The sequence below is a fragment of the Cryptomeria japonica genome, chromosome 5, assembly GCF_030272615.1.
Source record: "Cryptomeria japonica chromosome 5, Sugi_1.0, whole genome shotgun sequence".
Lineage (NCBI taxonomy): Eukaryota > Viridiplantae > Streptophyta > Pinopsida > Cupressales > Cupressaceae > Cryptomeria > Cryptomeria japonica.
Window position 1 is genome coordinate 422,796,249 of NC_081409.1, and position 12,010 is coordinate 422,808,258.

The 12,010-nt window shown below is 39.6% G+C and overlaps 1 protein-coding gene across 10 annotated transcripts in view; it reads left to right on the plus strand.

Annotated features, from left to right (window-relative positions):
* Positions 1-12,010, plus strand: part of LOC131028162 (CSC1-like protein At3g21620) — a 280,393-nt gene that overhangs the window by 120,597 nt on the left and 147,786 nt on the right. For 6 of the 10 annotated variants that reach the window (XM_057958389.2, XM_057958391.2, XM_057958383.2 and 3 more), the window contains 2 exons: positions 11,074-11,193; positions 11,404-11,484. In XM_057958389.2, coding sequence (XP_057814372.2) covers positions 11,074-11,193; positions 11,404-11,484 — 201 coding nt within the window. The remainder of the gene's footprint in view (positions 1-11,073; positions 11,194-11,403; positions 11,485-12,010) is intronic. The other 4 variants (XM_057958385.2, XM_057958387.2, XM_057958388.2 and 1 more) reach the window with 2 other exon arrangements.

Below are 12,010 nucleotides of genomic sequence, written 5' to 3' on the forward strand. Positions count from 1 at the left end.
GGAGTCGACGAAAGATCCCCCCCCCCGCCCCCCTCTTACTCCCCTCCAATCCTATCAGCAGAAGTTGTCTTCTGACAATGTGATTTAGGATTTACTTGACCGTGTGGCCAAGCTTGAAATTGAAAATCAGTTTTTGAAGAACTCTTTGCATGACTTCGAAACTTCACTGCATGATATCTCCACCAAGATATCGACACTGGTAATCGAGAATTCTGAGCTGAGTAGTCTCCTCAACGTCAACATAAAACAAGTCACTGTGAAAAACTCAAACATTCTAGAAATAAAAATCAGATAGACTGAACTCATTACTTTTCAAGACTCACTCAAATTTGAAATAGAGAAACGGATTAAATCCTGGGCTACAGTTTGTGGTAATAATGGCCCTCCTTTGGCTAGCGTCGAAGAGCTTGTCGAGTCCAAATTCGTAGAGGAACATGCAAGGCCTTTTCGTGAGCTTAACCTGAAGGTGCGAGGTCTTCCTTCGCTTTCCACAAACCCCATGGTGGCTAGTTCCTCATTTCTTTGCAACTACCTTGGTATCAGTGGTATTATTTTGGGCAGGGCATGGGTTGGTTACGATACCACCCTCTTTCTTCGCTTTTAGTATGCTGCGGATTGTGTTTGCGCATTCAGGGCCAGGCAAAAGCTTTTCCCACTGCCCATTAAGATTTATCTTGACGAAGATCTCACTAAAGCACAGGTGGCTGAATTAAAACACTCTCGGGGGTTGGTTGCTGAAGCTAGACACAACGGTAAATGGGCTGTCATTTGGAACCTGAAAGTCGTCATTAGGGATTCTCCCCCTCCTGGATGGGAAGACAGTCACCCTGTTGTTGCCGCTAAATGACGGTCTGGCCACCTTCGAGTGGTGGGTCGAGCCAGGGATTCGTCCCTCATTGTGAACTGCTGGAATGGAAATGGATCGTTTTGGTCGTCTCTAGGTATCGTTGGTTGTTACCGGCACTCAGCTTTTAGGAGGAAGACTAGGAGTTCCGGAGGGGTCCGTGGGTCTGGTGGGGTTGCCTGTCTTGTTAGAGACCATCTTTGGAATCAAGTTTCAATGTTTTTTTCGGATGTCAGTGCTAGATTCTTGTGGGTCTGGTTCCGTCACACTGCTCCCCATTCCAGGGACATATTTATTGGCGTTCACTACTTTTCTCCGACCTCCTCTTTTTATGCTATTCACGATGGTTCGGACGGTGATCCCTTCATCGACCTCTACGATTGCATCACTTAATTTTCTGCCACAGAGGATATTCTCATCATCGGGGACTTCAATACCTGTACTTAGATTGCACAGATGCTTATACATAACTGGGCCGTTGATTCCTTATGCATCGGCGATATGCATCTTGCCTCTTTGGAGCTCCTCTGCTCTTCGGATTATGCTTTGAGCCCTTTCACCAAGTATGGCCAACATCTCCTTTAGCTTTGCGAATCTCTAGATCTGGTTGTTTGTAATGGGTTAGCTTGTTTCCCAGGTTCTCACTCTTTCACTTGCAGACCTCACGGTGGTGGTTCTAGTGTAGTTGATTACGCTCTCTCCAACCAATCGTTCATCCCTTCCATCTGCCACTTTGTCATTACCCCCATCCCCTTGGCTGATCACTCTCTCCTTAGTCTCTCCATTCTTTGCGCCCCACCCCTCCCTGCTCCCTTCCCCCCCACCCCTACAATCGCCCCCATCCCCCCCATCCTCCCCATACCTCTTTCCATTTCGAAGAGGGGGACCGTGACCTTTTTGTCGACCACCTCAGACAGCTTCTCCCTCTGGACTCCCTCTTCTTCCCCTTTGAGTGTGTCACCACAAAGTTTTCTTGCCTTTCCACTATTATTTGGGAAGCCACCTTGCTGTCCTTCCCCCTTTCCACCACCTCTACTGACCCCCTTTCCAGGGCTAAGCACTCTTGTCCTATGAACCGTTGGTATGACAATGATTGCAAGGCCCTGCACCAGTGCCTCCACTTTGCTTTCACCCTTCACCACCCCTCCTTCACATGGTTGAAAACTTCCTACTATCGCCTGCTTCGCCACAAGAAAGGTCTCTTCATCTTCCAGCGTGGTAGTGCCCTTCGGACCTCCCTCTTCCGTTCCCCCAAGACCTTCTAGCGCACTCTCTTCCCTCGTCGCTCTCCCCTCCCCCTCGAGCTGGACCATAACTTGCTGGTCTCCCATACTTCCGCCCTCTATGATATCCCCGACCAGCTCCCCATCCAAACTACTCCCCCTCCCTCATGCCATCTCTTCACTTATACCGTCATCAGAGAAGCGGTGAGAATCATGAACACTAGTAGGGCTGCGAACGAGGAAGGCTTTCGGGCTGAGTTCTTCAAACATGGTCTTATTGTTCTAGGGGCTTATCTCTCTGATCTCTTTAATCAAGTAGTCTGCATGGGTTTTCCCCCTTCTTGGTCCCACCACATCATACATTCAATCCACAAGGCGAGACCTTCATCCGACCCTAGTAATTACAGAACCATCATGGTCGGCCACACCTTCTCCAAGCTTTATGCTACAACTCTGAACAGTCTCCTCTCCAGAGAGTTGGATCATCGTCACATTCATGCCAAGGGATAGGAGGGTTTCAAGCAGGACTACTAGACCATGGACCATACCTTGTCTCTCCGGGCGATGATTGAGGAGTCTCGTTATTGTGCCTCGAAGGTTTATTGCTGCTTTGTGGAGTTCCGCAAAGCTTTTGACACAGTTCCGAAGTGTGCCCTCTTCTAGAGGTGCGTGACATTGGTATTTCCGAGATCTTCCGAATCGCCATTATGAGACTTTATGAGAGGGTCTTGGGCTGGCTCAAAACCCCTACGGGGTTTTCCAACTTCATCAACAACACCATTGGTGTTATACAAGGCTGCCCCCTATCCCCTACCTTGTTCGGGATTTACATCGATGAGCTGGAGGATCTCCTTCACGAGCATCTGCTGGAGGATGATGGATGCCATCTTCATCAGGTTTTGATCTCCATCCTATTGTTTGTAGATGACATTGTTCTCTTAGACCCCTCCCCTGAGGGCCTACAGAGACAACTGGATTGTTTGGCTTCTTTCTGTGACCTGAGACAACTGACAGTTAATTTGGAGAAAACTAAGGTGATGATCTTTAATAGTCTTAAGACCTCTCATCTTCACTTCTCCTTTGGTGGCTCTGAGATTGAGATTGTCTCCTCATATATCTACTTGGGGGTTAAGTTCTTTGGCCCTCGCTTCAGCATGAGACCCGCCATCCAACCGTGCATCAACAAGGGGTATGGTTCCCTAGCCCTTCTTGAGCGACAATGTTTCCGACATCACTTCCAGGACACCTCGTCCAAGATGACACTTTTAGATACTCTCATCTGGCCTACTGTTCTTTACGATTTTGTGGTTTGGGGGCCTTCCTTATTGGATCTGATTGGGTCTGTATCAAGCTGGTCCAGATCCTCTCCTTCGTTGCATCATCAGATGTAAGCAGTCTACTCCGCACAATATCATTTTGGCCGAGTTCGGTGCCCGCCCCTTCAGACTTGAGGCCATCTTTGATCTCATTTGGTTTCTTTACCGTCTCTGTGCTTTTGCAGACTCCAGCGCTGGGCTTCACAGATACTTGTTGTAACCTTTCCACACATCACCCCATTGCAAATGGGGACCCTCCCAGTTTTTTCTTTTTAGGGTTTTGCCTTGGCATCGCAGCTGCGAATTACCAGTCTTTTTGCAATGAGGAGTTAGAGTCAATTGAGGAAATCATGGTCAAAACAGTGTCTTGACGCCATCAATGTGCCTAAGGAGTCTGAAGGACGAAAAACACAATTACTTTGAGTCAAATAGGACAACTTTCTATTTTTGGAAAGTTTGCTTTTTCTACTTCTTCCTATTTTTTAGGAAGTTTTGTTTTTGACACTTTGAGCATGATCCCTGGAGTGGCTATTTTTAGAAAGTTTTTCCTATTTTTTAGGGAATCTTGTTTTTTTTTCTATTTTTGGAAGGGGATCTAGGGTTTGCACTTTTGACTCATTTTTGCCATATCTTATTCAAAATTCGAGTTTGATAGGGCATCAACTTCCTACATTTGTGGAGTTCAGAAGGATTCAAGGGCATAGTAATGGATGATTTTCAAATTTCAAGTTCATTGGAGCAAAATTGGATAAGGTATGGAGGATTTCAAATCTGGTTTTCATGGAGACAAAGCTTCACAAAGTCCGCCCTTCATAGGGAATATTTTTCATAAAGTCCGCCCTTATGAGGAAAGTCTTTCACAAAGTCTGCCTAGGGATGCACAAGCTAGGGGAATGAAGATGTTCAAGTCCGCCTTGGAGAAGATAGAGCATGGTCAAGGTCTTGCTCAAGTCTGCCCTTATGTGGAATAATTTACATGAAGTCCGCCTAGCAAAAATAGAGTATTTTGTGGAGAGGGAAAGAAACATATGAAGTCCGCCCTTGTGTGGAATACAATCTACAAAGTCCGCCTAAAGGTTAAAGAAATAACAAGCAAGATGTGAACAACCTTTGTCAAGTCCACCCACATATGGAGAGGATTCCATGGACTCCGACTTACCTAGGAAGCAAAGCCTCTAATGTCTGCCCTCCTTGTGAAAGATGGAAAGAATCTTACAAAGTCCACCCTCTTGAAAGAGAAAATCACTTGCAACATGGAATGAATCTCTCCAAGTCCACCCAAGGAAACATACTAAAATCACTTGCTGAGGGAAGAAATTTGAATATGGAAAGATTGACAAAATCTGCCTTGCTGTCAAAAAAAAAAATCTACCTAAGTTCGAACTAGGGGAAAGAAAAGAGTTTTTTTGTGAAGAAAGTTTTTAAAATTGTAAGAGAAACAAAGACGGAGTTCTATTCATGAACTCAAACTCAGATTAGAAATTTTCTTATTGAACTGAAATTTGAATTAAAACTTTCCCAAAGAGATTGAACTCAACTGAAAATGAAAATGGTAACGTTCTTTTCCCATTCAAAGACTGAAGCAAAACTGGAAACAAAACTAATTCGAATTTGGAATGACTAGCTGTGTTTCTAATTGGGAAATTCAAACTACTTGAAGGTTTATACAATTAGTCATTCATTCATTCATGATGAAAGTTCGAACTTGAGGAGAATTTTAAGAGTTTTTCTTGGCAGGTTTCAAGAGTTTTCAACAAGTTTTGAGAGTTTTTGTACAGATTTCAAGAGGATTCAAAGACATTTCAAGAACAGATTCAATTTTTTTTGAGACAGAGTGAAGATTTCCAGACCAAGCAGCATTCTCTCAATCCATTTCTTATCCAAATTTTCAATCTGATTTTCAAGTCTTGATGAAGTTATTATGGAAAATGGATTTGGTTTTCACAACTTTGTTTATTTTTCAGTCATTTTCCAAATATCCAAATCTGATTTTGATATTCATTTCATAAATTTTGGACTAAATTATTCATTTTCAGTCCCAAAACCTTCAAATCAGATTGAGTTTTTAGGGTTTTCCAAAAATTTCTAAGTGTTCGCAGCTTGTTGAAAGCTAAAAGTGTGGATAAATTGGGAAATCAGAGCACACTCTGCCATCAAACCTTCAAAATTTACACTCAAAGTTAGAATCTTAACTTAATTTCTTTTTTGTTTTGCAAATCATAGATGACAGCTGAGGCGGGCTCATCGCAGAAAACCAATGAAGTTTCAAGCCAAATTCAGAATTGAAGACAAATCCACAAGCAAGGTTCGTCTGAGCATAGAGATGACTAAAATTTGGCTAAGTATGAGAAATACTTCACAAAGGAATTCTTCTCCAAATTCAGGGCACTTGAAAGAATTTCAAAGCAATCAGGAAAGAAAATTTAAATAACTTCTAGTCCAAACATTTGCTCCAAGGGGAGAATTGCAAACCTCAAAGATTCAAATGCAAGTGAGAAGAAGAGATCAAAATCTTGAAAATAATCTAAGATTGAAGCTAGAAGCAAGTGTAAAGGACAAAGTCATTGGCAAGGAAAGATATTCTAAGACAAGCACGTGGAAGAAAAACAAAGTGTTCAAGGAGGACATCCAACATGCTGGGGTGGCGTCGCATCATCTTCCAACCAATGAGATTGTTCCAAGTCAACATGTCCAAGTTCAATGAACCTGATCCACGAAAGCTTTTAGAAGGCACACTCCACAATGCAACAACCTTCTATTTTATTATTGATTTATATTTAGCAAGAAGAACAAGTGTCCCCAAATGTAATTTTCGCATTGGTCGAGAGGTAGTTAGTTGTAACAAACCCTAATTAGGGTTTTATTTTGTAATCTTAACTGTTGATTTGAAATCAATCTTGGCCATTGAATTGTAATTGAAGTGCCTATAAATTGAGCTCACCCCTCATTTGTAAATCATGGGAGCATGTTGCAAAACATGGCGAGATAAGTAAATTGTTGCTTACGACTGCCAAAGTAATAAGTAATGCATTGTTCAAATTGATGGTGAATACTTCTCTTATTTTGGAGTTTGCATGGTTCTTATCCCTCATCATAGTTTAGATTTTATTTCATGTATGTTAGCCGAATGCAAGATTTGATAAGTATTGATTTATGGTGAATCTTTGCTCATACTTTTGATGAACAGATGATTTTTGTTCATTGTGTAAAGTTAGTCTGAGCTTACTTTGTGGATGCTTAACTTCTGTCTGGATGAATATTGTTCGATTTGATGGTAGTTATTCATGACGTGAAAATCATAAGCACATCCCTTGAAGATTGCACCCACTTTGTGTAGTTGTTCTAGCGTGGCGAAGCAAAGTGTTGTTATTAGGTTCACCTCGTAAATACCGTCTCTTGAATTCTTAGGAATAGATTAGAACTTCTAAACCCTTATCTCCTTTTCAATTTTCTTTAAGTCCATGAGCCATGGCCCAATCGATAGAGCTTCATTGTCTAGACCTTCATTGTGAATAGAACGAGCCAAGTGTAAGTCCCCCTTGTATTTCAGCATACATAACCAAGGAAGCTATCCAACACAAAGTCGCCCGTTCGCACATATAGACCTTGGAGTTGCCTTGTGGTCTTTCTCGCAATCTTGGCACAAGTAGTGATTTTGTTCAGGAGAGGATAGAGTATCCTTGGATATTTTATTCTAATGTTCGGTGAATGATAAAACGTACACCAACCTTCAAATCAGATTGAGTTTTCAGGGTTTTCCAAAAATTTCTAAGTGTTCGCAGCTTGTTGAAAGCTAGAAGTGTTGAGAAATTGGGAAATCAGAGTACACTTTGCCATCAAACCTTAAAAATTGACACTCAAAGTTAGAATCTTAACTTAATTTCTTTTTGGTTTTCCAGATCATAGATGATAGCTGAGGCAAGATCATTGCAGAAAACACCAATGAAGTTTCAAGCCAAGTTCAGAAAATCCTTCATCCCTTGGAGATTGCAGTGTTCTTGTCTAGTTGTGAGGGTGTCTCTGACAAAACGGGAATCTGTTTATGGAAATCTGTCTACCCGCTACACTAGCCATTCTTATCACTGTCCTTAGGATGCCTAAACCCTTCCCTTTTGCTTTTATTTCCCAGTTTGAGAATCAGATGCAAAACAACTTGTTGCAAAACGTAAATCCCCTTGTGCTCCCAGCAAAACACATCAACTGTTGAGTTATCCCGAATTCAAGAACTGGCATTTGGAACCTTGAGGTTGTCCCCTTTGATCAACTAAAACAACGTTAGGGATTTCCTTATACAAGAGAGGATAGGATACTCAACAAGAATCATTTTATTCTACGTTGGCCGGATAGAGTCGTAGCAATACGACTTTAGACACGTCAACAAAACTCTTTTTCAATTCTCAACATCTATTTCACTACCAATCAATATGTCTTCAATGAGCGCAACAACATATCTTCCCTCAACGCGGCAATATTCTCTTCATATGCAACATCCAGTAAGCCCAATAATTAATACTGCTTCCTAATTAATAGTCGTTCTCCACTCATATGGAAATCACACACATAAATTTTTTTCAGTTCAATCACAAAATCATATTCTTTATGCCAACACCTTTTTCTTGTATATCAGGCACCCAATATATGTGTATATCATAATACGTTCTGCTAGATAAAACCGATGATACAATTGGTCTCCATGATATTGAAACGTAATTGCCAAAGACCAGTTTCAAAGAGCTTAACTCAGTCCACACCCACCTGTCCCGTATCTACCTCCAGTTATAATTTGATTCTCAGCTCAAATCGAACTACCACCACAATGCATGAGAAAGAAATAGAACCCTGACAGAGGAATTGTTTTTACATTTTTTAACAACTGTGAAATGTCCAAAGACCTTTACAGTTTTTAATCCTCGCACTACACCTCATCATTGATAAACAGAGTTATGTTTTTGTTGACAGATACAAATCAAAAAAATTTAATGCCTAATGATTTAAAGAAGGATTAACGCAACATGAAAAAGAGAACCATCATCGACACTACACAAAAACACACGATCCTTCATATTAAAAAGAATGATTCCCATCAACCAAAGCTTTGACACCACAACAAACTGTGATACGATACTGACAAAAAATTCATAAAACTTCTCTGTTCAGAAAAATATTGTAAATCATTCTGTTTGACAAGTGTTGAGGTGAAAGGTATTCTGTAGAAAAAAGGGATTCCTCAAACTCAATTGAAACCATTCATTAATACATTTTCATAAGAATCAATAACTTTCAACCAAAAACGTGGCACATGATCTGACTTGTCACAAGTCAGCAAACAAGTAGCTAGCTGAGGCAAACAAGTAACTAGCTGAGGTAGACAGGTAGCTGGGTGAAGTAGACACACAAGCAGCTTGACCACATACATAGGCTGCTTAACTAGACACCCAGGTAGCTCAAGAAAGTTGGCAAGTAGCTTAATTAGGTAACCAACCAGTTCAAGCAATCAGGCAATCAGCTCAAGCAAGCAAGCAACCAGCTCAACCAAAATTCAAATCTCTTTTCTGAAACTCATCAATTGTCCTTTGACTGACCTTAGCCTACAAGATTAAAATAGGTTAAATGTTCATTTCTGGCTGCTACTTAGAAGGGGACATTACAAATACTGAGGAACTCATCCCTCAAGTGATGCAGATAAAGATAGGTACGAGTTTACAAAACTGGTAAGATAATATAGTGTGGAATTTTGAGTATTGAGAGTCAATGAAACTTCACAGTCCATGCCATATGATACCATATTCGAGATATTCTTGCACATTAGACTTTGAAGAATTTATAGGAAAGTATTTCAAGTTGGGGGTTTGGGATATCAAGGAATTAAATTCCAGAAGTTATTTGGGTAGAGGAATGACTGAAAATGTGACATTAAAAGATACATAGTTAAAATTATCAGGAATTGAGGATTTGGGATATGCCACATGGCATGTGGCTAAGATGTGTAAAGCATCAAAGTGCGGGGGTCTGAGAAAAAGCATGTTGGTAAGAGAAAGTTTGAAACTTCAACAAGGATAAGGGAAAGGCGGGGGTTGTGGGAAAGGATACCAAGATGGAAAACTTTGAAACTTTGACATTTAGCACAATGCTTGGAATTTGAATAGAAAGCCTCTACAAACCAAATTTTTGAGACCTTTGCAACTTCCAACACATGATATGCACGTGGGAGATGATGGAGAACAACACTTATGCAAATGTGATAGATGGATGTTATTAGAAGATTTCTCAGATCGGTTATATATGATGTTTAAAATTAGGCCTAAATGGACCTAGTTGTGACGAGCAAATTTTGGTACTGATAAATTGAGTCTCAATATAGCTTCTATAGTTGAAGCTTTCTATTGGTAGTTAATCTATTTCCACTAGTTTGGCTATAGCTTTGCCTACATGGGAAGTTATCCTTTGGTCTTAGATAGAAATTAAATCAAAAAGTGTGTGGCCCTTATGTGTAAACCCACTAAATGCACTTTGGTGGAGACATCATGGACCCAAGCCACTCATAAAGTGTGCTCAATTTAATCATGAAAACTTAGGTGGAACTTTATGAGTCATAAGCCACTTTTTATCAATATTGGCAGAAGTTTTCTCACATGCTAGCATAATTCATGAGTTTGGCAAAGTTTTACAATGTCTTAACCAAGCTAGAAATTCACTCCATCACATTGGGCACGTTTGATGACTTACAAGGAATTTTGGGTGGAGTTTGACAAGTATTTAGCTGATATCCATGTTACATGTGGATAAATTTAATGGCTTAACCACAGAGAAAGGGCACCCAGCTTCACACTTTTCCAGTCAGAGTTAAGGAGGAACTTTGGGCTACTTGAGCCAAGGTGGATATTTTAAGTGATGTTGCCAACTGTCAAATGCATGCTAGGAAATTGTTTTTAACACTTAAGCCACTCTCTGAAACAAGGCAGAACACTAATATGTTTTTCCATCTTCTCCTTGTCCGTAAATGCCCGAGTCTGCTCTTAAAAACAGCTATTTTGTACTTGCCCTTTTCTTCTTCTGTTCATGTTCTATTATTTTGGAAATATGCCCCTAAAACTTCTGGTTTTCATCATTATTTTATTTCAGAACAGCTGCAAACTTGATCAATCTGGAAAATTGTTAGTAAAAAACAAAAGCTTGACATAACTTTGTAAACTGACAAGAATGACCACTACATGAATGGGATTTACACATAAACAATGGTCAATTTCCTGACAAATGGGCAAAAGGTAAGTATGAACATTGAGTTTGTAAGGGTGCAAAAGTTGATGAGTAATGAACAAAAGTCACACAAAAGGATGCTCTAAATCAGACTTTCTATAGTGCCTATGATTATTATATTTGGTGAAGTGGCTTCTGTTTAATATTGTTGATAAGCATCTGACTATTGCTGGTCCTTCTGAGCTGTAGGTCTACTAGGAAACAATAATTTTCTCTATTTTCTGTATCTCTGTTAGTTGGGTGTAGATTATTTTTCTTTTCTGATAGGCAGATGACAGGTCAGGTTAAATATCGAGCTGTGCTTTTGTTGGAAGTTCATAACCTTTGTTTTACGTGCTGGTGGTTAATTTGTAAAGCCTTTTCACTTTATATCTATTTGTAATAGAGAGATGAAATAGAGAAGAGGGAATCTAATTGAGTTACTGAACCATAGGTTGTCTTCAATGCAAATAAACTATCCAAGCTTGTAAAGAAGAAAGAAGCTTATCAAAATTGGCTAGATTACAACCAGAACAAGTATGTGATAAATCCAAAAAAGAGGCCAAACATGAAGGTGTGTTCAATATTCCTCTTACAGTATGAAACTTATTATTTTCATGCTTCTGGTAGTTAAATGTTAATTGTTTTGCAATTGGGTTGTAGATTTATTGGATGTAAGTGTTTAAAGGATAAAAGAGAAAAAGTACATTAGAAGATAAGATAATCTAGAGAATTAGCTTTAGGAATGAAGGAATTTATTGGAATTTTTTGTATTGTATTGTAGAAGGGTTTCCTTGGACTTTGGGGGGAACAAGTGGATTCTATTGATTATTATAAAGCTAAAATTGATGCATTGGTAAAGGAAGTAAGTATGAATGACTGGAAACTGGAAAGAGTTTTACTTCTGCTGTGAATTGAATTTCATTGTTCAAACGATATATACATGTGATTTTAAAAATTATGCATTTAAATTTTTAATGACTAGCATTGGTTTGATTTTTTTTAGTTATTGTGTGCTGTGAATTTACTTGAATACCACTATGATGTAAGTGTTGAGATCAATAAAATGATGTATATCTAATAATGTCAAGTTGTTGCTGCAAATACAATTTTGGTGACCTAAGCCCTTATTTCTGGATAAGGCAAAAGACAAAACCAGGTAAAAAACAGATAAAAAGCCATAATTGTGCCAAATAATTCTGCTCTGCATATAGGAATTAGGTCCCTTTTTTCATGTTTATGCCAGTCCCTGCAAATTAGATCTGCTTTTAGGTCTTTGAAGTCTGATTTTCTGATCTGAATTTTATTGATTTGCATCTTGTTAATTTTAAGTAATCAGATGTTAATTTTAAGCAATCAGATTATAACAGACTGTAGATGAACAGTAACAG